Genomic DNA, 26785 nt, shown 5'->3' on the forward strand with positions numbered 1-26785 from the left:
AGATGGGGTTTGTGTGTGTTTTTCCTGTGTGTGGACACACACATGCCCTTGTGCATGCATCCTTAGCATCTGAGTGGAAAACAGGACAAACAAAAAAAAACCCAAAAAAGCAAAAGAGGGCTCTTCAGGGTTAAACGCATTCTTTCATGCGATGACAAATCACATGAATATGACCACGCTAAATGATGATGTGTGGATAGACCGTGAGTGAACCAGACACATCAAAGCTCTTGTTGACCTCTCCTGGGATGAATGAAATATGTGAATTTTAGTTTGCAGCACAGAACCTTAGCAACCCTGTTTATACAGTCCTCCTACCTAGATTTCCCTGAAAACCTCTAAGAAGCAACCAAGCACCTACACACGCTGAGATGATGGTAGGCCACAGGGATGCTTTTTACTCCTCCTCTTCCATTCCCTCTGTACTTTTTTCAGTAGACGAGAGAGAGTAGGAGTGTACAGAGAGATTCACACATAAACAAACCCATCTGCAGTTGCAGTTATTACATGATAATAATGTGTGTGTGACACTAAACTACATCTGCTGTACATTGCGCTAAGTGCTATGGTGAGAGGTCTTAGTGTGGCACTGCCACTTTTTATTGAGGGTCTGGACCAGCAGTTGGCCTGTTGCACCGCTGCCGTTAACCTTCTCAAAACCACAGTAATTACTTACGGAAAGAGGTGCAAGCACAACACTTATGAAACGCAGGCAGAGAGTTTCAGGTGATGCTGGGAAATCATTCTCAAGGCCCATGTAGCAACAGATAAGTGTAACCGCGTTGCTGAGCCCTATAATGTCAACAATAGTAGCTTTAATGGGAGGCTTATGAAACGTTCCACATGAGCTGGTGTTGGCGGTGAGTGTTGATAACAAAGTGCTCCTGTGCTCTCATTTGCTCTCATACAACCCGCTCAAAGTCCTAGAAAGCAGCCTATGTCATGTCTGTGATGATAATTCAGAGAAAATGGCAAAACAGCAAATGCAGCCAAAAGTTCAATAATGAAATGCTCCATTACCCAGATATTTCACAGTTTTACCACTACTACTCCTGATAATAATATCATAATAGTAATAGCAATGCTAATGATAATAATTATTATTATTATAGGAGGAACCCTGCCTCATAAAAACAGCATAAAAAAGCACAATACATAGAGATGATTTCCACATTCGACAACTGTAATAAAGTTGTACTTATGCTGATTTTTTTTAAATAAAAAATGTGGCAAAGTAGCTGATAAAATGGGGATATTAGTATCAACTGGGAAAGTCAGCTAAAAAGGCACTTAAGAAAAAAAAAAAGCTTCTGAATTTAACCTTACTCGACAAGGCCCAGTGAACTCCTCTTCTAAAACTGAACAGAAAACCAACGGCCGTTTTTATCATGTCATTTAGAATGGCTACTGCTTTATTAACTTATAATTAAATTATCAAAGAAAATGTTAATAGAGCTTGTCCTCTAATGAAAAAGCCTGTCAGTCCAGAAACAAAATTAATATTTTAGATGATTTTAACAATGCAAACAAGAATATTACCCTTTTGTCTGTGGTAAGTGTGAATTAAAGATGAAAAAACAATCACATTTTTATTATTATTATCATTAAAAAAATTTCCTCACAAGTCTGTTAGTGAGCGATAGACACCTTCTCAGATAGACCCTTAAGAAAAAGAACTGTTTTAAGAAGTAAGTCAAGCTTATACAAAACTCAAACAAATGTTGAACAATCAAAAAAGTTTAGTGAGCGGGTACTTCGTTGTAATAATACAACAAAACAACCTGTAACAACTTTAGGAAATGATGCTTTTAGAAACTGCATGTTTTCAGCTCCTGCTTTGTGAAATTAGATAATGAGATAGATAATCAGAAAACAATCTGCCTGGATTTCTGACCACCAAAATTCAAGCTACCCACAAGCATAATTAAGACATTTGTGTCGTAGGGGAAAATCATTTTGTATTTTGTATATAAAATATAACACAGTCACATTATTTGACACTAGCTAATGATACTGCCCAAAGGAAGCGCCGCATGAGAAAAGAAAGGCGCTGGGACAACTGCCCTGGGTTACACCACAAGATACAGTATGTCAGAAGTTTCTGATACATGATCCCCACAGCTAACGAGCGAATTAAGAACAGTTTCAAAGAGACCAACCCAGTTTTCAACATGATGAATGAGAATGTTGTAGCTGAAGTCTTTGCTAAAATTATAGAAAAAAGTACTGCAGCCTTGTTGTAATTTGAGTCTTAGATTATTGACTATCAAACAGTGGTCATGTTATGAATATTGACACATTATTGATTTAAGTGATTAGTAAACCAGTGAATCACTTTTACTCAATGCTCACAAATATAGGGAGTTTCCATTTAGACCTAACTACAGAAGTAATTACAGTCTGAACTCAATGATAACCCTAACCCTGCTGGGATTGACCTGAATAAAGGCAGCATCTCTGTGTTCGAGTGAAGGTATTTGTTACAACTTGTGCTTAACATGGGCCTGTTTCATGGTGTGCTGTATTACATTAGTTATTCCCTTCATCTCACTGCATGTAGCATTTTGTTCTACCATTCCCACAAATGCCTTTCAAATTCAAAATTAAATGGCCAAAATTACAGCTACAACAAAACTGTATGTGTGTTATGTTGGCATTTGCACATTCGCCTGCTTAATCTTCACTAATAACTTTCTGTAGGACTCAACAAAACACAAATATAGAAGTAATGTGGAGTAAGAACAATGTTTCAAGCTGATTTAAAATGCACATAAGCACTTAAACAAAGCTGACATTTCCCAGTGTGTGGCTGTGCTGGTCTTGTCCCATGTGAGTGTCTTGTGCTACTGCTTCTGACTAAGAATGCACTACCACCACATCCCTTGCTTGACTGGAAGACTTAGCAAGTATGTGTGCTAGACTTTTTGTAGATGCTGTATGTAAGTGGAGAACCACATACTTTCATGTAAAACTCTTTGGTATCAAATCTGTGTAATTCTTACCCTTGTCAGACATGTACGGGATAGCGGATAGATTCACATATGAACAATAACTAAAGTATCTTTTCCCTCACCTTCCTCTTCTATACAACCAAAGCATAGTTGCTCCTGGCGCTCCTATACTCCCATCTGCTGCACACAGAAAAGACAGACGACTCTTGTCCCACTTAATTGACACAAGAGACACAGATTGTTTTTCCTCAGGTGCTTATGAATTTCATTTGCATCACCAAACTACAGTTCCCGTGGAGGCAAGGTTAATGCACCCGCACATTAACCTGTTTCTGTGCATTTCCCAGACAATGAGCGTTTGCACCAGACTCCATGCACACAAATCATACGTGCAAACCCACATGGACACTGCAGAAGACAGTGAGTAATAATATTTAAAACATCAAAGCACATACACACATACAGTCCCACGTTGTATTACGACAAGAAACACATAGTTGTGTGTCTTGCTGTTTACGCAATGGGTATGAAATTCCATACTGCTTTAAGGATACTATTAATAATTTTACCTACTTCTCAGGAACCTCGCATACAGAATGATGCATTTGCATACATGGGATTTTAAAGAGCCCTTGAGGTGACAGAATATTCAACCTGTAACATGCTGCTTGCAATGCACCAGTCAGTGCTGGCTTGCATTTCCACATGTGCTTCTCTCTTTTATGTCTGTGATTTGGTTGCATGCTGTCGAATAAATGATGTATCGTAAAAAGCAAAATATGCCCAATTTGTTTACTTGTTCTTCAGGGGAAAAAAAAGACAAAAATGTGAGGAGATAACTACAATGGCCTTCAACACACTGAAAAATCCCTTTCAAAATTTCCTTTTAATACATGCCGTGAATATAATGTGCACCATGAACATGATGTCAAAAGAACTAGTCTGATGTTTTGGTTGCTGTCAGTAATTGAAGACTAAAACGCAAGGTCACACAAGCATCAGCAAAGAACCATTAAATTAATGCTTCAAAATCTAAGGCGATGGATACATTATCTATGGTAAAATAGAGCCCACACGCAAGAGAATGTCCTATTGAAATTGTATTCAAATGTGATGGAACGTTACACAACCCAGTCTTCATTCAATTATGCTAAGAATGTGCAAATCCAAGGACATTTAAGCAGTGAAAATTGTTTACTCTTGAATCCTTTGAAATGGGTAGTGAGTGTGGAATAGTGTGGCCTGTGGCTGAACGGTTGTTTGACTAGATTAAGAGTGCATTTGAATAGAGCTCCTTTTGGTTTAGATCTTCAACTTTGCATCTCTGTATTGTGTAGGGTTACTTCAAGAATGCTCTAAAGCCACTGCTCTATAGCCAAGTGTTGGCATGTGTGATTGTAAAAGCATTGCATTACATTTTATGTGAAATAACAGCGGTATGCTATTTCCCTTACAGTGTCAAATCACCATATCACCGTCATATTACCATCGAACATGAGAATTTCCGTTTTATTGAATCAAAGCTCGGGTTACCATACCTTGGTCCAGTTGACCCTCTTCATCACAGTTTCAGGCTTATAGGTCTTCTTGGGCTCCAGCCCATAAGGCAGCTTGACGACAGGTAACGCAGGAGGCGGCGGAGGCCCACCTAGGCCCCCAAAAAAAGGTGGAGGAGGAGGGGGCCCACAACCAGGGGGCGGCGGAGGAGGTGGAGGTCCTCCACCTGGAGGAGGTGGTGGTGGAGGTGGTGGCGGAATGGAGGCTTGGCCAGGGAGAGGTGGAGGAGGCGGAGGAGGACAGCCACCAGGTGGAGGTGGGGGAGGAGGAGGCGGAGGTGGAGCTGCTGCACCCCCTGGTAGGGGTAGTGGAGGTGGAGCTCCTGGTGCAGCTGGACCCGCTGCAATCTGCAAAATAAAGTAATGAATGTTAATGATGGTCCACACACCAAATGGTGGTTTAATACAAACCTCAGTCTGATGTCGCTAAAGCCACAAGGTGAATTTCTTTGCTGTGTCTCAGTGGAGAGGCATTTTGTTTCTTCCAAGTTCAGAGCAAATGAAGATGAAGGTTATGTCCTTCAGGGTTTCCAAGACTTCACTGAGCAAAGAGATTGTGATCACAAGTTTACCAACCATTTTTAGTGGATGTGTTTGCCAAGTTTGCTTTGAGTCCTTTAAGCACACATTTTTCTATATTTTCTGGTATTTATAGAAATATTTGACAGGAGAATACATGAGTAGTCATAACAGTTTAATTAAAAGTTTGAATATACTGTAAATAATGTCAATAGTTCCGTAAGTGGGTTCTTTTGTGTCTTTGTGCATTGCTGTTTATATTCACAAGGCATCTCAGTTTCACTGAGGACAATCATGTATTTAAGAGACCAACTGAACTTCAGAGGCAAAAATAAAAAACACTTGCATAAAACAGGAATCTCTTGGTGACTGTAAAAAGCAATGACACCCTAAAGCAACTGTAAATGTAGAGTGATATCTTACAGTCATGGGAGTTGATATGCTTGTGTACAGTATAAATAAGGAAATGATTTGTACAGCTCATGACACACTTACCTCATTTTAGTGTTCACATGATGTCACATTGATTGGAGATTTTATCTTTTTAAATTTAATTTTTAACTGTGATGTGCTTATTTCTTTTCTTTTTTTATGTACTTTCACTATGTTTAAATGGCTCCTAGTTGGTATCACAAAATGTGCAGTTTTGTCAAACACATTGCAAAAAATGTATTGAAATCATGAACATCATCAGATAAATTCCTAATGATCACATAATATATTATTATATAGGCACAAGTCATATTTATGCCAGTGATGTTAAATGCAATCCACCTGAAACTGAAACTCTACTGACAAAACAAAATGCTTCTTTATATAAAGAGTTCTGACTGAGCCAAAAGATTAATGTATTGTGTTCATTCATCCCTCTTGATATCTATGTGAATAAATACTAAGCGAAACTTTGAAGAAAAACCTGTGAACAACTACTGTTTTAATTTATAAAAGACGAGAGTGTTGCTTTCCCATCAAGTCTTCGTCATGAGTCCTCACAATGGCAGGCTATTAAACAGCAGACAGGGATGTAATTAGACCTGAGACTGATAAGACAAAGTCTTTCAGTCCTTTGACATGTCTGCACTATCGCACCTACCACATACACAGGTAGTCTGTGATCGTCAGTGATAATGCCAATAAAAAAAAAGGTTTTAGAGAAAAAAAAGTTATGCAAATACAACAATTACAGGCACCCAAGCTTAGACAGGGTTTGATCTTCAGAGCTGATTAGGTGCCAGTTCTTACCAAAAAGCATTTCCACTTGCACATCTCATTTCCAAAACCAATTCCCCACTATGTGCATTTCCCTAGTCACTTGATTGTGTGCGTAAAATGTGATTGGCTTCATATTTAAAGACATTACGTAGTGTTTCATTACATAATGGCATCGGTGGATTGTTTATTAGGGCTGAAATTAAAAAGGTGTTCTGCAAGGAGCTTCTAACACAGATTGCCCAGAGCCCTTCAGTGAAAATCCACATCCGATGATTACATGTCTGTCAATCTCAAGCCCTCGTGGCCCGTTTTCTCTTTTAAGATTAATATGAGAGAATGGAAGCAAATTAGCTGCTAAATTAGAGTGCAGTTGTTTCCATACTGAGGGGCCCTCAGAGTTTCTATCTCTCTCTCTCTCTCTACTTCTCTCTGAGCTACCCAATAATAAGCCCGGTGTCTACAGAACCCTTGGGATCCAATACCACTGCCACTGGCATCTTCTTCCTCAGATATAAAAACAAACATCCAAAGAAAAAGAGATCTATATGTGGTAAAGTATATAAATAGTTATGTATGTTCCTGAAATGATAATGGGCATTTTATACTAAGTCCATTTGGGACTACATCAGACTAAGACTACGTTTTTGCATATTTGCATATTTTGTATATTAGTATAGGCAGTATAATGCATACACACAAAATTAAAGTTGCTTTGACCATGTGAGATAAAATACATAAACATACTGTATCTATCTATTACAAAACAGACTTACTCAGGAGTTTTAAGGCTCCACAAAGGTCCTCTTCCCAATTAGTTTCTTATGTTATGTGTTGATTTCTAATGTGTAAATTGGCCAGCATGTTTTAATATGGTACTTCTTGCCAGGTTGTAAAGGTCTCTTAGATGCTTTTTGGCTGATGTTACTTTTGCAGAGCCCATCTGGAGCACTGTGCAACGTAGACAAGCAGGCTAATACGAAATCTAACCCATCCAAATTGGATTCATAGTCTTCTGGACTCGATGGGGAGGTCAGCATGGCAGATAATTAACTCTGAATGCTATGTGATTAAATCTATGCCCCAATCTCATCTCTGATAGAGGAATTCAATCACAAAGTGTTTACTTATGAAAATTACATTAAACAAGCAGGAAATGTGTGTAGTTTAAAAAAAAACTTATACAGTTTATCATTGCTTCCAAGTGTTGTATTATTTATTTTAATGGAATAAAGGTCTTAAATATATAATTTTTTAAAGCATGTTATCTGTTTTTGTGGATTAGTAATTTCAAGAAACAAAGCATTCCATCACATCTTGTATTAATTCAGTGTATTTAATAAATACACTATTTTAGTTTGAGATTTTTTTTTCTTGCAAATGAAGATTAGAGGAGTTAGATCTCAGTTCACATAGAATATAACTTGAATTTAAAGGTAATCAAAAACCTAGCTTTAAGAGTATGAAGTGGGGCACACATGCAGAGAGAAGAGAGATGATGGAGAGTTTTCTCAGACAAAAGATTTGAAGTACCACAATCCAATTCTCTTCATATATAACTTGGATTTGCAGGTGATTAAAAGTGAGATTATTTCAAGGGCTACGCATGCAAAGAGGACACCCACCTTGGCTTCAGATTCCCTGATGAGTCTCTGAGCCTCTTTGAGCTTGTCTTTTTCAATAGTTAACTGTGCAGATACAACACACACGCGCACACACACCGTGGGAACACACATCACAACAGACACAGAGGGCAACAGAGAGGCACAAATGGGGGTGGGTTAGATAGACAGAGAAGAAGAACACTAGTCTCACACGAAAAAGCCAGAAAAGAGGCAACCAGGGGAAAGAGAATGCTCCTTACACAGTTAATGACAATGGTAGTACAGTGTTATACTCCCATTTTTTTCTGAATGGGTTATTTGATGTGCAAAAGGCAAAGTGTATTGTACTTTTACACCTAAAACAAGACGTAATCTATCTTCAAAAGAACATCAGTGTAGAGCACTGACTGCAGCATGAAAGGAACACGGCACAGCATCACTGACAGTTGGTGCACCTTCAAACCCCTTCTTCCATTTTCCTTTTTTTTTTCCTTTTTCTTTTTTGGCATTGAAAAATACATTTCAACTTAACACTCTTAGATGTGTGATGAGCACTGATTTCACTGTGCAGTCTTTGTTTTAGAAATGTACCCGTTTTGCTTTGATATTTCACTCCGTGCAACCTTGCCAGAGAAAAGAGGATGGGAGCGTAATCCACAGCAACTGAAATGTAATATTTTTATGGAGTCATTCCTACAGAACACCTCTTACTATGGACTGTGGAGGGAACTAAATATTTAATGTGTATAATGGAAAACGAGATGGAAACTTCCAGTGGCTTGATTTAAAAAGAACTTTCACTTTGCAAGAATTTTAGGAAATGGTAGTAAAGTGCAATATTTAAAGCAAAGAGAGGTTTTATTTTATCTCTCATCCAGGGAGTTCTCACATGCCATCTTGGTTGTTGTTTACATCCCTCCCCGTCCACTAAGGTGACACATGACACTGGACACAGTCCCTTGCTGTGTATTTATTATTATTACTTTTTTATAGTTGTTTTAAATTCCATACTTTCACGTCCTCCTTCCTAAATGTGTGCTGAGCTATTGTAACAAAGCAATTTCCCTGCATGGATCAATAAAGTTTTCTGATTCTGATGTTTGGGGTTTACAAAATCAGAGGCTTTGAGATCAGATCTCAGTTTGAAAGGGCCCCCCAAGATCCTCTGCAGCTATGGTGCAGCACGTGTTGCTTCCTGAGAAGTCCAGCTCTCCTAACCACCATTCTCTATAGAACTGTTGATGTAAGGATACATGAATGATGTTTGAACAACAGTGAATGTGTGCTTTTGGCTTAACAACTGAATTGGCTCTGTCTCATAACAGCAAAGCACACATTATAACAGCGACTACATTGTGAGTTCTACTGTCATTATCAGTTGAGTCAAATTCTATAATCAGCCGGGGCGGAAGGCAGCCTGGCAGTAAAAGAGAGAGAAAGTGGTCTACTACACCTACTGCTCCTCTTGGGGCCAAGCTAGGTCAGCTACAAGCCCGCCAGGTTGTTAAAACCTATTAATGGGATGGTGCAGAGTGCTCCAATGTACCACTGCAGTGCTACATTATTCATCACATCCAGAGCCAATTCAATGAATAGCTTCCTTTTTTGCCTTGAATGGTTGCAAGCACAGGTTTGGGGAAGGGTGGATGATTTCCACTTGTCGTGATTTCTGTGTCCTTTGTTGATGTTTACAGGCAGAACCTCCACTCAACTCAATTGGGGGATAATCAAACAGACACATCAAAAAGGCTGCTTGTTACAATGCCAAAGTTCCCAGAGAAAGACTCTCATTAAATGTGTTGGTTCACAAACAAGGTGAGGAAAAGCGACTCAGGCATGCATGTGTTTTAATATCTGACAGGAATTCAGTCTAGCAGATGAAAGGTTAGGGTTAGCTCCCACTTTATTCATATTCAGCAAAACAGCAGTGATAGCACAGCAGCTTTGATGGACAAACTGAATGCATGTCCTCACACCAATTTAAAGGTTCTGCACTCTCACAGTTAATGGCTTTCTACAGCACTGTGTCAAATGTGGATTAGGTTGCAAAACACACTCTTTCAGCCTAGTCTTCCTGAAGTAGCAGAATCACAACCATCTGAGAGGATGACACTGTTGTTTTGTTCACTGCTTGAGGTAGCAATTCAATGGATTCAATGTGAACACCTGCTTAAAATCAAAAATATTAGATAACTCTAAATATTAGATAACTCTAAATTGTTATTAGAGAACTTGCATATTTTAGAAGATTCCTGAAAGAAAAACCTTCAGCCACGAAAGCCCAGAAATCAACTCTTATTAAAATTTAATAAATATGTGAGGCACAGTGAAAATTAACAGCACTTTTCTCAAACCTGACCAGATTCAATGAATTCACATTAATAGTAAAGTTTATTTAAGCCCAATTGTAAGTGTAGCGCTATTAAGCATTGATTGCATATACTGTATTTATGTTTTGTCAAGATGCATAAGGGATATTCTAAAGTATATCATGTTTTCCTGCTGAGGTTAATGTCTGTTGATGTGCAGCTCTCCAGCAGTAACGGCTCTCTGAAGGAGCATTCAGACAAACAGAGGAAGAGATGGTTTGACTCTCCAGGGCTTCTCTGCTCTACACTACCTGTTAATGCACCACAGTCAGTCAGTCTTCAAAAGACAGGGGCCTGCCAGGGGAGGGTGAGGGGAAGGTGTGTGATAGGGAAGAAAACACTTGGAAACACAACATAAAAAGCTCCAACAAGGGAAGGAGGCCAAGCAAAGGTAACACAGCCTGATGCATTCATTTCTGACAGAAAGTGGAAGAAGGAGAGAGCAAGGGAGAAAAAGGGCGAGCAAGCGAAGAAGATGGAGAGGAGCTTTTCATACGGTCTCATTAAAATGGGTGGGCAGTAATCAGGCACAGAGTGAGTGATGAAGCAGTTTGGGTAGGAATGCAGGTAACAAATGGCGACAGAGCTCTCAAGCATACAAAGAGCACGAGTTAGACTGACACACAAATTAAGTTCCAAGGAGAAAAACACTGTGTGAGTTTGGCCAGGACAACGGCCAAAGCTCGTACTACATTTACAGCATTTTGTAACAACCTAAGAATGATTTCTAGAGGACTGAGGTAACAGTAAGTTACAACTGAGAGAACTCCCAGTGATGTTTGGACTACATATGCAGGCACAGTTTATCAGACAGTGAGTGCCAGCATAAGCAACCAGAGAGGAATGTTTGAAAGAAAAAGCAATCTCCGATATAGATGTAGCTATACCATCTTTCAGTGCTGGTTTATATTAAATTCCCTAAGCAGAGAGGCAAACTGCCCTTTTGTCCCAAGGCAGTGCTAAAGTGTTTGAAATTGGGTTAAGGGGGAAATAGCAGTCATTTTCTGTGCTCAAAATGGACGGTTTTGCCTGGGAAAAAAATGATGTAGAGGCCAGGAAAAGAAATGCAATCAATCTCTGTGATGATAGAATTACATAGGAAAAGCTTCAATAGAGCAATTTGCCCATATAAAGAGCTACAACTTAAGAAGGAGATTGACCCTTTATTAAATCAAATGTTCTTGCATGGCTGATAACTCCCACTTACAGAAGCAGCACATCTGTAAGTGGAGTGGAAAGGCATCCTTCTGACCAAATCAGCCCTTTTTCTAGTGGCGCCATTACTTTCCGTTGCTATGATTGTTAGACAAACATTTTTATTCTGCATTTTGTAAGTCTGTTTTTCACTTAAAAAACTTTCATCAAATTGATTAAAAGTGTTCCTGGACATTGGATTTTTCTTTATCGTATTCTTCATGCTTTCTTTCTTTAGAGAAACATACCACATAAAAGATCTCTGGGAGAATGTAACACTGTTTTGCAGAGTGGGATTTCTCTTTATGGATTTACCTGGGACTCCAGGGCCTGGATCTTCCCCTCCAGCTCTTTGATTCTCTCTTCCTTCTTTTGAGCCTCTGCCTGGGCCTCCTGCCGTGCACTGAACTCCTCATCAAACTACAAGAAAAGAGACACAAGTATGTCTGTGTGCACATAACAAACATGAGAACGCAAATGTAAACACACGCACAAACACACACACAGGTTGGTGAGCGGCAGGGTGTCTCCAGAGAATGGCCACGGGGCACATCAACAGACACCAAAACACACTGTCTTACACTCTCTGGCCGATTTCTATTCATAGCCCTCATGGCCCTAGAGCCCTGTTGTCCTTTGTCTTTGTTTCAGGCCTGGCTTTCATGTATGTTGATGGATCTAACCTTTGCAGAAACCAAGCCATGTCGCTACAATGATTTCACTGGCGCAGCAGGGTGCATGGTGGACTGGTGGGACAGGACTCTTAAGAAAAACACATACCCAGGACCCTCTTTCGGTTCTGGGTGTGTGAGGCTCCTTAACACAAATTTCAGTATTAGACATAAAATGAAGGAGGTAAGGTTCTGATTTTTCTCTCAAACAAAAAAATACTATTAATCATTAAAGTGATTTATTTCACTACATCAAAGGGAAATGTAAGATATAATGAGAATTCTCTGAAGAGATAGCTGAAAATCCGGAAGTGTATCAAAAGAGTCTGCACATAACTTAACTCTGTCCCAGCACTGTGCACAAATAAGTATACATCAGAACATCAGCATTGATTCTTGTAATGCTGATACGGGCCATGTAGCGTCACAGCCAGGTATTGATCAGGGCATGGTAAATCAATAGCTTGTCTGGGGAGCTATGAGGAAGAAAAAACTTTCCTGATGGGAGTCGGCCAACCAAGGGAGCTGCTGGAGTGATTAATGTCTCACCTTTTTGGAGTACTCTGCTGCCTTCTGCTCACTCTCGTCAACTTTGGCTTTATCCACACACTGATCTGCAAAACAAGACGGCCACAGTCACAAGATACTTCAAAGGCATCTATGGGAGCAAAGTGCATCATTAGCTCCCCATGTAGATCTGAATCCTGTTTACGCACTTTATTAGAGCAAGTATGATCGGAATTCTTTCTTGAAAAATCAGTTGGGTCCATGAGGTGTTTACAACTTATGATGGTCTCAAAAAACATGTCATATATCATATAACGCCCTTCACCACACCTAAAAATACCAAGTGTCTGTTCAGAAGTAAAACCAGCACTTCACTCTCTCACAAGTAAGTAATTTAACTAACATTTCAAGGATTATCAGGTTGTGTTTATCTACCCGACCTACGAATATGCCTCATTTAAAACTCTGAATAAAATACATGAATGTGTTGAAATGTAAAGCTCATCGAATAATGAAATAAATGAAAAACTGTGTTTTTGAACAAGACAAATATCAGTCAAAGCCAAATCAGCATTTTTTAAAAATGTTTTTGCCATTTTACTTTGTTTTCTGCATTGTTTTCTAAATTATTTGTATGTCTTTGTTTTTGTTGTTTTGTCTTGAATATATTCATAAATCCTTTTTTAATTAGAATTAGCCTGTGGATGAATCATCTGAAGGACAGTGTGAGTGAAAGTTTCAAGTGCAAATTATTGTTGGATCACACATCACGCAACACATTTTCCCTCTGAAAAATAATTGCTATTAGGAAAGGACACCCTAATGTGAATGTGGAAAAAAAGGAAAAATAAATAAATAAGGAAAAAAAAAAAAAACTTGATGGTTTTTTTAAAGGTGGGAAGCCAACTTTAAGAAAACTCACGTGGATGTAGCATGTATTTCCACATGTCTTTAGTGAGAATTTAACAAAACACAACTTGGAAGTTTTTTTTAGCACCTGATTAAATCTCAGTGAAGTGAGTGAGAAAACTTATTTAAAACGGCATCAGCTCTCTATGGATAGGTTTAGAAACTTTTAATGACCCTTTGTTGGCAAGTCACAGAACTGTTAGTGACACACGAGAGAGAGAGACAAAGTGGTGTTATTTATTTCTTTTCTCTGTTTGAAAAAAAATTTCCATTAGTGATGCAGTGCAAATAGATGTTTTTGTTATGACTCCAGGACCACAGCTAACAAATACCCCAACTGAGAAAAACAACATTTAAAATTATTCTGAGTTAACTCCTCAGTTCACTTTACCATATTTAATGTATTGTTCATCAATAATTAGATGACCCTATCTTATATGTCAAGCCACTGCAGGTGTTTGTCAGAGGAATCTCAGGGGGATGTGGGAGGATAATGAGAATGACTGTGAGGTAACTAGACACTTTAAGCAACATCAGTGATAAATCTCCTGCAGCAAAAAAAAAAAAAAAAAAAAAAGTCCCGAAGGGTAATTTCCAACATGTCAGGATCATAACCATAAGTCATGAATACTTTTTCTTATACGAACATTTACTTTTTTTAACATTTTAGACTTTTGCCAGGGCATGTTAAATTAATGAGTGTAAATATGAAGCAAAAAGTACCAATCAGATGGGTGAAGTCCACGTCCAATCTTTTACTGTAGCCAAAGTCAGGGTCCATCCCATTGCGATGCAGGACCACTTGAGACACGCATTCTTCTATTACCTTGTAATACTGAGGCCTGAGGGGTGAGGAAACATAAAGCAGAACAATTAGACAAGCCACAGAAAGATATGAGTGACATAAACTCTACAAGGCTAATTAACCACAAATTATTCCCTTATCCAAGCTAGAGGTCACAAAATGCCATGTCAGAAAGGGTGCTGCTGGAGAAAATAGACACCCTATTAAATTTGATCACTTGCTTCACCCCCATCATGGAATTAGCAGATTAATGGGCACACAGAACCAAAGTCTGTGTTAGTCTGCCCATTTCAAGGTGACAGACGGTAGCCAAGGCTGTGCTTGCCCTCTTGCCTAATTTGCAATCATCTTTGCCAATTAGAGCAACCATAAAAACTGAAATGTAAATCTAATCAGCGTAATGTGTGTAATTGAAAGCACAATGACCGGGAAAACATGTCAGCCAGTTAGGAGTGCGACTGGGTGCTTGGTGTTGTCGAGCAGGGTGTGTGAATCAGCCTGTGAGTCCCATTCCACCACACAGGTTGGTGTGTGACCTTTTCTCTGTAACATTTTCAACTTAAATTGCAAGTGACATTTAGTAAATACAATGCCAGCTTAAGCTGAGCTCCAAACTGAGAAATAATTATTTTCTAAAAATGACACTGACCAGAGGTTTATGTTTAAATACACAACAGAAACAACTAGTGTTTTGCTCCTTTAAAGACTCAAGCTCCATATTTTGTAAAGTGAGACTGAGCTACTAGATGCGGAAATTTGACCCTTGATGATGCTTTCGAATAATGCACACAAAAAATAATTATGAAAGCACAACTCCCTAAACTGCGAACAACAAAAAACTCCATGCAGAAGTGAATGTGGGTGTGACCAACTAATTGTTGCAATTTGCTTAACGGCTGGGCAATCGCAATTCTGGTACAGCGCTGTGAAGTCTGGAGAAGGGGTGCAGTGGGATGAATACATTACCAGTAGGAGGAATATAGTATCAGCAGCTGGAGCAGGGACAGCCCTCTGATTCAATAATCACATCAGCTCCTTTCATCTCCTTTTTAAATAGCAAACAGTTTCCTAGCGAGCACACAGTGGAGGCTATGTTCTCCTACGAGTCCCAGAGCACAAATATAAAGTATAACACTCGAAAAGGTTTTCACTGGCAGCTGATGTTATTTTAATTTACAGAAATTATTTTCATATTTTAGAGGACATTGGTGTTTTTGCAAACTCCTGTTCTGGCATATAATTTTTTCACACCGGGAAGATGACAATTTGAACACTCAAAGATTTACAAGTAGAGCAAATCTGCCATAATGAATGTACTTTTAACTTCCTGAGATTGTCCAATTGATTTATATAATGAATAATTGAAAATCTGAAATGCCCAAAAGATATTTTATGACAACTTTGATCCAGATAAGAAACTCAAAGTCTGATCAAAGCCTGTCTGTCTGATGTCTCTGCATAAAAGCATTAAGGGGAAGGAGCATTAATGTTACTAAAATGTAATAATTGATTTGAGCAGGCAGAACTGTGAACAAATTGCCTGTTGCCAGCTGGATCCATTTTGTGTAAGACCAAAAAAGCATATGCATCCAAGTATGTGTCTGAGTAGAAAGTAACACACGTGATAAACAGCTTGTTATTACCAAACATTATCAGACATTAAATGGAATGAAGTTTATTTCCAAGGCTCTGACTCGAACTGTTGCCCATAAATTCAAAGGCTATGTTCTGTTGGTACCTTGTGGGTGGACAGGCCATATCATGTTATGAACAGAAATATGAAAGAACACAAAATTCTGAGCCAAAGCAAATAAGAATAAATCAGCATTTAGGTGCACTGTTTTGAAAGCATGAAATGCCATACATTAAGCTTGAGCTGGCGGATTCGCCCACTCATGACTGGAACAAGCTAGTGAAAGCTCACACATCGCCCTGCATGGCTTAAGCACTGTGGCACTCGGCTTACAACTGTCACCAATGTACACCACATTATTATCTCAATAAGCCGCCCTATTTTCCCTTCGTCCTCCATCCTCCGCCACCACCAAGCAGATAGGGGCTGGGTGGAGATAACTAGAGATGGAGAGAGTGACCCAGAACTGTCAGGCCCCTCCACAGTGGGCAGGGCTGGGCTCCAGAAGCTAGCATATGTCCTCTGCATCATTCCCCACCTCTTCTTTTACTTTGGCACCTTCATTTCTTCCAATGATAGCTTGCAGTTCAGCACAGCCCCAGCCACTTGATCCAGCTCTGCTCCACATAACCAGTGTAATCCCCATATCACCAGGCTCCAAAAGAGCAGATCTGCTCTATATTTACTGGGTGGGTTTGATGTGCTCCCATTCATTAGGCTTGCAGTGAGAGATTAATTATCAAAAATAAACCAAGCCCTGGAGGGGAGAGCAACAACTAATGTTGTGTTAGGAGGAATGACAGTAGACAGAGCGCATGAAAAGTCTGCCCACTGTAGATCTTATTATTAGAATTCTAATTATAATATTTAATGAATTATCCTGTAATGGACTTATTTATTATTTGATACAAGAATCAGTATGCCAAGTGTTCTGCCATGTGTAATAAATACAGCGATAAAAACAACTTAATCCGTAACTTCAGGTAGAACATGATGAGCACACATGTATTCCTTTGATCACAAAGCCAAAGTCTGTCACACCTTTACATAACACTACTTAACCTAAGACTGCCAGCATTAAACGATTTCAACTAGCACCATGCATCGCTATCACACATTCTCTGACCTCCCGCTATGTTTTTGTTTCATGTTGTGGAAATACTGTTTATACTGGACCACATCACATTCACACAGTTTAAACTGCAGCATGAAACGATGATAACTTTAAGGGCAAAGAAAAATTTAGTTAGTATCTATTGGAATAGCTGCATGTACTGTAGTACAGCATCTTCCATCATCCTAACTCCACAGCAGTGATGTATGGGGAATTAAATTCCTCAGTCAGAATGCATTTCTAGTGTTAATGTCTGTGTGTACACATGTGTGGGTTTGTCCTTGCAACTGTGATGGAGGCTAGAGGAAAGAAATATTTCAAAAACATATCTTTAAAAAGACCATCAGTTCTTTTATGAGCACTGGTACTGATCCCTTCTTATTGCTGGCTTACAGAGGGGTACATGGATAGTGGTGCTGAGGTGGACGTGGCTGCACTAGCTGGTTAATGTGAATTCTATTTCTCGCTTCTTCCGAATAGATGAGGAATACATTATTCATAACTCCAAGGGAACAGCAACTTGTCTATGGTAAATTCATCTTCCTCCTCTCATCCTCCCTTCGACTTCCAACTTTCTCTTTTTTTTTTAGTCTTTTTTTCTGCAAAAAGGTCTGACACAGCAGTGAATTCATCAGTGTCACTCCATTCAGAGGAGAGGCAGCATTCCTGTCAATGACTGACATATTTGCTCTTCAAGGACAAAGTAGAGAACTTGCCCAACGGTTAACATTACTAAATAATTCCAAATAACTAAGTAAAATCCCTGCTCTGATAATGTACTGCTTTGCCAGTTGGTGTTTCCAAACAAAGGAGATTAGAAAAAAGGATTTTTGTTGAAGAGTAACTGGGCTGGCTTTTAACCCACACAGGTAAGGGAAGCAAGTGTGGAGTTACTTTTTAACTCTTTGTGCTCATCCTCAGTTCTAATCGTTAGAATGGTTTTAGTGAATAAATTTGTGGAGACGATTGTGATGTTGTCTTAACCACTACTGATTAGACTGGATGTAGCCCAGGTCTTACATTAGCTGCCACCTGATGTACACTGTTTTGTGTGAGCTTGCGTGGTACACTTTCACATTTGTTGTTAGGTGTGTTCTTTTTTTTTTAAGTTTAAGTCTGTGTGTGTTCTATGTTTCCACAGGGCTAAAAGACAAATTCCTCCTCAGGAAAAATAAAGTTGAACATCAAAGTTGAAGTTGATTTAGTGAAGAAGAGAGACGAGCCCAACACTTCTAGGTAAATGACACAAAAACTGGAGTAATATCACGGTAGCTCCAGTTTGTCTTTCAAAAATCAATAGATCTCTCACTTTGGAGAGGACTAATGTACATAACAAATTTCAACTTCACTTCTACTTTTCAAGATATGTTGGTCGAAGACAAACAGACCCACAGAGGCAATAACTACTTCCTGTAAGTCATGAACAAACTATCTTAGCCCACTGACACACAGTAAAGCATCATGATGTCGTCAGTCAATACAAGGCCAGTGGTATGTAAAAAAAATCACACTGAACTTACCTGATGTAATAGTCATTCCTGATGAGCAATAGGTGCTGAAGGATTGACAGGAAGTATGTCTCTGAGCCAGTGTCTTTCACCATATTGGACAGGAGATGGTACACTTCACTCATATCAGTACAGGAGCAAGGTTAAGAAAAACAACTTGGTAGTATGAAAGTTATTAGTTAGAAGTTAAATAAGGTAACAGTTAAGGTTAAGTTCTTGAGAACACCCAATCTGAGTTCATTATTCAGGTGCATTTAACTTATGTAAACATTTATATTTTTATTAGTTCTTGTTTTCTTTATAACATTTTTTTTCCCCCAGTTCCTCACTGACAAGCATCATTGTGCAAAAGCAAACGGAGATGTGATTCCTCTTATCCACGCTCTCTTGGGGGAGCTAAAACAGTGTAAACAGCTAACTTGAGGAGGGGGATTGGCAATAAAGAATTCTCCCTCTGGTTTACCTGTCACTCCAAACCTTTCAAGACAGTGGAAATTAATTACATGAAAAACTCACCGGTTTCAATGTTTGAGGCAAGAATGATGGGGAGCCGAACATTCACAGGGCAAAAATATAGCTGAGGTTCAGATCTCAGATTGAAACTGACATGCAGTCAGGAGCGAAAATTCATGTTATTAAATTTGCAAAAGGTATTGATTATGTGTCTTATGTTTGCTTTCCCCAGGAGGAAGCAGAAATGCCTTTGACATCTAAAAGAGATGTTAAATCCGACTGTCTTAGTTGTTATTCTTCCATGCTTAAATATTATAAGCTACATATATTTCTTGATTATTTGCTGAATATTAGTTTTAGAAAGTGTGTGTTATTAACGCCACTTATTCAAACAAACAATGCAATGTAAGAACTACACACCCACTGAACTGCATTTCGAAAGTCAAATTCTATGTTAACGGTTGACTTTTAGAACAAGATTAATTAAGAAAATAATAAATTTATGTTTCTCTAACTTCTGATAGCGTTCTAAAAGTGTAGCTCTAAGAAGCAAAGAACCCAGGAAAATGAATGATTTGGAGCCTCCTTAATTTGTTTGCTTGAGAAAGGAGGATTTCCCCACGGAGACTCATTTTGTTTGAAAAAGTGGAATAAGCCTCTCAGATATGTGCACACATGCAGAAAAAAGCCAGACTGAGGAGACAGTGCACTGTTAAGCACACAGAGATGAAAACCTGATTGCCATCATAACATGAAGTGTGAATCTCGACAATGTGTTCTAAAATATTTACATAGAGCAACATACTGACTGCAAAGCGATGAAGTGACATTTTCAGCACGATGGCAGCATATTTGTGATTCTCCTCCCTCCTGCTTCTGGTGAAGAAAATATCAGTTTAAAGCACATACAAAAACTAATTTGTTAGGATTTTTAGGTGCCTGAGTGTGAGGATCCACACAAAATTAAAGCCAAATTAAGGCTAAACTGATCACCAGAGCAACAGTAATAGTTCTACTAAAAGCATGTAAGTGTTTTCTAATAAGCTTATTTTGTGAATATGCTAATGTTAAGGATCCAAAACACCTGACATTTGAAGATGAGGAGGGATCAAACTAACCTGTTTCCAAGGGTTAATCTGAGGATTTTTGTTTGTTTCTTAATATTATTTGTCAGGTTTCATCAACTGCATTCTCCATTTCTCGTGCTATCATCCACACCAAATGAAGCAACCGCTGCAATTGGAGCAGATCAATTCTTTTAAATACAGTTTGACACCTTTCCTATTAATTTCAATAATGTCTGTAATTAAACTCCTATCCCATATCAGTTTTTTAGAGAGCGAGGGATGGGAATACAGGCTCCTCTAAAGTATCATTTCCCTCCCTTGTATTAGCTGAGTATGAAGCCTGGGAGAATTACCAATCCTGTGAGATTCAATTATAGTCTCACCACAGCAGCATTTGAGAGGACATGAGAAGGAGCTCAGACTGGGAAAGTATCCAACTAGCTTCATCTATCACTAAGCTGCAGACATAAACCTAATGTAGAATGCCAATCCATTCAATGACACCCCCTCTACGCTTGCTTTCTCTCTCTCTCTCTCTCTCTCTCTCTCTGTCTCTCTCTCTTTACACTCTCTCTCCAAATAATGAATAAACATGAGCGGCAGTCAAGTGTGATGTAGGCCAGTCAGTGGTGAGGTCAATCAATCACCATTCCACAGCTCATTAATATTTATTAGTGGCCTGGAGTCACCTCCTCAGCACCTGGACCTGGGCCGGACACAGAGGAGACGAGGCTCTCCAGGTTAATATTCATGAAACTGCCAGGAGAAACAAGACACATGTAATGCTCAGGTAGTAGAAGTACTACCTTCATGATATCATGCATATACGTGTGTATGTGTGTGTGTGTCCAAGCTATGAAGGCAAAGGGACAAAGGGTAGCCTAGGCATTCGAATCATGCTCAGAGCCACGCACAGATCAATACCGAATTGTCCTTGGAAACAAACACTGGGCGTTCTCATTTCTGAACCTGCTCAAGCACATCATTAATCCAGGTGTGCTTTTTTTCTCTCCACACACATACACAACCTCCTCCCCTCAACTACATGTGTCAACAGAAACTGTCACTCACAGCAGCACTTTGTGCCTGTACTAGAACTGTGGGATTTGGTGAAAGAAAAAGGTTGTGAGAATGAACATCTGCATAACAATGTCAGTGTCTGGTTTGTCTGCTCACAATGTCAGCCATTCATACATAGCCTTAGAGAAGATTTGTGAATTATTAAAGGGTTCCTCTCTGGGATGCTTGAAGAAGTTTCCAACTGGGGACTAAATTACCGCTCACCTTATTAACTTCTACTCTGCAAGTTTGGCGTTAAATGGACATTGGTAGAAAGATGGAGAAGAAAATTCACATTTCCTAAATGGAACAGGAGAGGCAAGGAGTCATAATACTTAAACTGAAAAAACCTTGACCATGGCAATAATATTACTACCGTGGAAATAATATTACTGAACATAAAAATATTTAATTGTCTACCATGCATAATAAATGGTAAGAACAAAAAAGCATATGTCTGTTTGACATTCTCCTCTTGAGTCTTACAAGATTCCTACTTAACCCAATCCTAACAGACAGAGAACAAAAAGTGAAGAGGAGCTGGGAAGAGTAAATAAAAAGAAGAGTGAAGAGGTGGAAGGTTAAGATGACTGGGTTATTTACCTAGTATACCTGGTCAGAGATGGAGCTGGATATTGTGCTCTGGCTCCTCAAATCCCTCTCTAATGAACCAAGCCATGAGGGGCTTTAGCCGGTAAAACCTGACCAAACCCACAATATACACTCATCTCTCACTGCCAGTTCTGCAGGCCTATTCATCTGTATATTCACACAGAGGGAGGACAAAAGGATATTCCATCTCAGCGCGGATGTCATCCAGGCGATGGGAGAGTTCGATAGAGTCCTCCTCCTTGTTCTCATTGAACACCTTCAGCTGGATGTCCAGCTCCTCCGTCTCTTTTAGCTCCTGAAATGAGTTGGACATACAGGAGATAGCTGAGAAGTTATACAAAAGGTCATCTCACAATGTAAATTATGAAAAACAGTCACAGCACCTGCAAGGAATAATTCAGATTTGGCTTATAAAGATTTATTACTCTAGTCTTTGTATTGCTGAATCTTGTCAGACTTTTACTGTATATATTACTGTTAACCAGACATATTCTGAAAACTTGTAGTACCAGAATATTAGTTTCCCTGCTCCAGCTGCACAGAGAGCTGGGAACTGAGATGCCCTAAACCCTCGCACTACGTATTCCAGACAGAAACTACTCCCGCACACCTGTTCCAGCCACGAGGGGCTACGGGGGTGCTCTTTACCACTTATCACCGGCAGTGGAGTTTACAGACGGAGACGGGGCCAAATGTAACCCAATTTCTGCAGGTATCAATCACACTGCACCGTTTTCTGGGTGCACCATCTGTCTTACAACACTGGTTCAGAGGGAGGTGCAGGAAAAAAAAGGAGAGAAGAAGAGGAGGAGGTCCAAATGTCTGCGTCAAGGACTATAAGTACAAAACTAATTGTGCTTTCTTTTTCAGTGGAGTTCACTTTTTCCCTGCCAACACTGACTCCTGAGCATAACTCATAATTAGATGAAAGAGTGTCAGTTTGAATGTCGGCATTAAAAGCGGTGAACGTGGCATTCATAAATGACTGTACACCGAGACTCTTTCGTATCAGGGGGCAGAATTGAAGATAATTAAAGTAATGACAGTAATAATCAACAGGAGCAGCTGGGATGACTTATTAGCAACTGGCTCTGTGACATGTTCACCCCACTCACTACAAATGAGAGCCTGAGTGATGAGTTGGAGCTCGTTTGCCTTCGCCTCATGTGAAGATGTGTAAGCCTGCTGTTAATGATGCCAGGACGACCTGTGTGATGAGGTGCCGGCACCACATCACACTTGACACAAGCTAATATCACTTCTAGTTATACCACTACTACAACCACTAATTGAAACAACAATAATAAAACCTATGCTTATTTATGTCCCCTGAGTCATGTGGCAAGTTCAGTCTTTGTGATTTTAAGCCACTAACTAGTTCTTGAATCTTGTGAAGAGGATTTGATTTTACTACTGGATTGTTCAGTTTGAATGCCCGAATGTTTAATCTCTCACAATTAATAAAAACATATCACATCCATTTTGAAGTTGTCAGATGACAAAAAAATTCTCTTTGACCAGGTGTTAACTACAGTTAAATTCTATTATTTCGAATTTGATCAAGGTTGGACATTTGACTAGCACACATTCTAACTGTAATGTGTTATGTTGTAAGGCTACAAATCTGCTGGGTGGAGTTCGAAGTGGTGTTAGAAGTAATACAGTATTGTGTGCTTAAACTGACTGTCACAGGAGAGAGTAAATATTAGGGCCACGTGGCCTCAGGAACAGAGCTAAAACTTCATTTTTCTAATGCATGTGAATAATTGAACTTTGTGATGATTGTTTGATAACTCACAGGCAGGATCTTCTTGAGGCCACATCTCAAGAACTCATTGCGCAGATGTATCCGGAAGTCCAAGTCATCAGGGGAGGTGACCAGAGCATTGATCAGCTGCATGCAAGCAACCTGTGGTGAAGACAGACAAAAAGACAAACAGAGAAAGAAAAAAAAAATAAATGAGAAACAAGGCAAAGTAAATATATCTTGCAAAACATATCAATAAAATATTGTAACTGCATTGTTAATTGTGTGCTTGTTTTTTGTAAAATGAATGTGTGTTTTGTTATTTGCTCTTCATATTTCCTTTCCAAAACCAAAGTTAGAGCAAAGAAATTGCAACAATGAAGCCAAAAAAGTAAGAGAGAGAGAGACCAGAGGAGAAATGGTAGAAAGCACAGATCTGGTGTGTCTATTGACAAGATGTGTATTATTAATGGATTTATTGGTAAGGAAAAAAACTCAAAGTATGTGTATATGTTTCTCTGTGTGTGCTAGGTGGAGGATGGGGTTAAGAGGAAATTGGTGATGAATTATAATGAGCAGTAAGGTGTTTCAGGGGAGCAAGCCATGGATAAGACAGTTTTCCTTGGACAGACAATCGATACCAGGCTGAAGGATTCCCATGGACGGTGTGAAACGTCTTCTGAAACCTTGACCCTGTGCTGTTGGCTTGTATGTGTTATTAATAAGAGCCATAACAATTCTGTTTCTGTGTGGTTTCCTGAGTCAGTTTTATTATTTTTCTGGGTTAGAATTTTTTGTCTCACATACAGAATTCTTGCTTAATAGTTTTGCCAAAAATCACAAACATGCAGATACATGTGCATGAAGGATAATGAATCTACGACCACAGATCATTCCATGTAAAGCCATCTTTTAATGCATACTTTTTTTTGTACCTCATTGCCTTCCATTGTCCTTCAAATAGTTTTCCACATTTTTTGCTAATTGAACTCAATTTTAAGTCACCTTTTATTAGAGCTACAACAAAATAAATCACATCTACTTTCTGAGTTCTCGCCTTGTGAAAAGCAGAACAAAAGCAAACTGGAGTGCAATGGTTTGTTTTTCTGTTACCATGAAATTGTAGCAGCAGTACAACAAACACATTTGTTAGCCAGTCATGGGGGTAAAATGCATGACGTTAGGCAATACAGATATAAGATACTACTCTCTAGGGAAGGCACGAGCTTCTTCCAGTAAAGGATGCGCTGCCACAGAGCTTATGCTGCCAGCGCCGGGCTCGCAAAGCATGGCAAACTTCTCCATGCTGTAGAAAGGCTTGAGGGCTTCTAAGCAAGATCTGTGCATTGAAACCTGACATTTTACTGGATCCACCAGTGACCAGATACATAAAAAATACTCCACCAAATCTTCACAGAATTTATGTGAGCGAAGAAAGCCATGGAGCTCATGAAAAATTCTTTCTCTTCTCCTTCATACAGATGGATACTTACATCAAGCACCTCAAACATGCCTCAGTCATGTATTGTGGAGAGGGAAGCGGTTGGGTTGGGGGTGGGGGCATAATCTGTGTTAGGTGCCATGGGGGCTGGGTTAGGGTTCTAAACATTGTAATTAAAAGTGGCACTGCTGGGACGGTTTTAAAGTTGAAACGCTGAGTTTCTTTCGTGCTCAGCAGACGAACATAGCCTGAACTATGGCAAAACACATTTTAATCGCATTAGCAAAGTCTAGCACTACAGCCCATCACAGGTTTTGGATAAAAAGTCAATTAATTTCCTTGAGCCCCCTGCATCAGCAAAGCATTTTAATTTACTTCACAATTAGGAGAGCTTCATTTCATTAACAGCAAAATTTAAAGGAAAAACAACAGCTTCCTAATAAAAGAATATCTACTTTCTCTTCCAGTACCCGCCTCATCAGTTTCCTTCATGACTTTTCCTTCGTGACTTCCCAATCCCTGCAGTTAAAAAAGTAATTCCTTAAGTAATTCCCTACTTTTGGTTTCTCAAAAGCATGTTTTAAGTGGTGTTTTTATTGCTGTTTTCCCCGCTGCTGAAGAATACTAATGAAAATGAAGAGAGGTATGGTGCTGTAGTTGCCCTTTCACTTCGAGTCCTCTGAGACCCAGCTTGACAGCAGCATGGAAAAAAGCAAGGGGAAGAATTTGTAAGATGTGAGAAAAAATGAATAAGGCAGTGAGAGGAGGAAAAGTGTGAGAAAGAATGAAAAAAGACAAAAAGCTTAGAGGAACTCAATATCTCTGCTGTTTTTTTTTTTTTTTTAAACTATCATTTTTCTAGTGTTCGCAGAAGTTCAGCAGAGGTGCTCAATGAAGCAGGTGTTTTTGATTAAAGCACTGGTGATGGAGCTCTGGGTGCATTTCAATAGGCCCACGATCACATCCCATCATGTGCTAGAGGTGAAGTGGACTCAAAGTCACAAAGAGAGGCAGGGGAAAAAACACATGTATGGAGACAGCTGAGGCTGAGGTACAATGAGCCCCAGAGTGACACGACTGTCAATTTCAGTCTTGCCTGGCATCAATCCTGGTCTTCATGACAATACAGAATTTGTGTGAATGACACTGGACTGTGCCAGGTTTTTGCCCACTGTGGCCAATATGAATTAATGTGTAAGACTATTCAGGTAAAAACGTATTCCACAGAATAATACTATACTGAATTTAGATCAGTATTATAAAATGACATAGGTGGTTATTGTAATGGTTATTGAATTGGCCACTAAACTATGAAGGTCAAGGCTACCCTTCATAAGAAATTATCTAACAGCAAGGTAGTGTTGAATGGACGAGGGTTATTAAACAGTGATGTTAACTGCTTTTTGGTGTGCGATTCCTAACCTGAAGCTGCTGGGCTTCGTGGTTCTCCAGTCCTTCCACAATTGGAGCAAATCTCTCTTTATTGTTCCTCTCCGCAGCAATTGTCATGGCAGCTAGAATCTTATCCAGGCTGGAAGAAAACAGAGATCAGGGAGCAGGCAAACAAAATAGTCAACAAACACTTTTATCACCTCACTGACAGGACATTTACTCACAATTTTCAGCTCAAACGCCATGTATCTTATCTTCCCTCGTGTGTTGGTGTGGACAGTTACTCATCTAGTCTTTGGTCGCCCTGACAAATGCTGCTGCCTTCCATCTCTTTGTATGCAATCTGGTCCATTATTGCTGCAGTATCCAATTCTGACTTCATCATGCTTGTTACTCAGGTGATGATAGACAAAACTGGGTTTGATTGCAAATGTGTTCACTTGTCAAAGCACCTGTGGTAGAGTG

General features: G+C 39.4%; 1 protein-coding gene across 7 annotated transcripts in view; it reads right to left on the reverse strand.

Annotated features, from left to right (window-relative positions):
- The window catches only part of diaph2 (diaphanous-related formin 2), a 372649-nt gene that overhangs the window by 236379 nt on the left and 109485 nt on the right, over positions 1–26785 (reverse strand). For all 7 annotated transcript variants that reach the window (XM_041047578.1, XM_041047581.1, XM_041047580.1 and 4 more), the window contains 8 exons: positions 26351–26459; positions 23539–23649; positions 21923–22035; positions 18562–18678; positions 14213–14331; positions 12623–12687; positions 11718–11822; positions 4490–4855 (listed from right to left, as the gene is read on the reverse strand). In XM_041047578.1, coding sequence (XP_040903512.1) covers positions 4490–4855; positions 11718–11822; positions 12623–12687; positions 14213–14331; positions 18562–18678; positions 21923–22035; positions 23539–23649; positions 26351–26459 — 1105 coding nt within the window. The remainder of the gene's footprint in view (positions 1–4489; positions 4856–11717; positions 11823–12622; positions 12688–14212; positions 14332–18561; positions 18679–21922; positions 22036–23538; positions 23650–26350; positions 26460–26785) is intronic.

The sequence above is a fragment of the Toxotes jaculatrix genome, chromosome 10 (genome assembly GCF_017976425.1).
Source record: "Toxotes jaculatrix isolate fToxJac2 chromosome 10, fToxJac2.pri, whole genome shotgun sequence".
Taxonomy (NCBI): Eukaryota; Metazoa; Chordata; class Actinopteri; family Toxotidae; genus Toxotes; species Toxotes jaculatrix.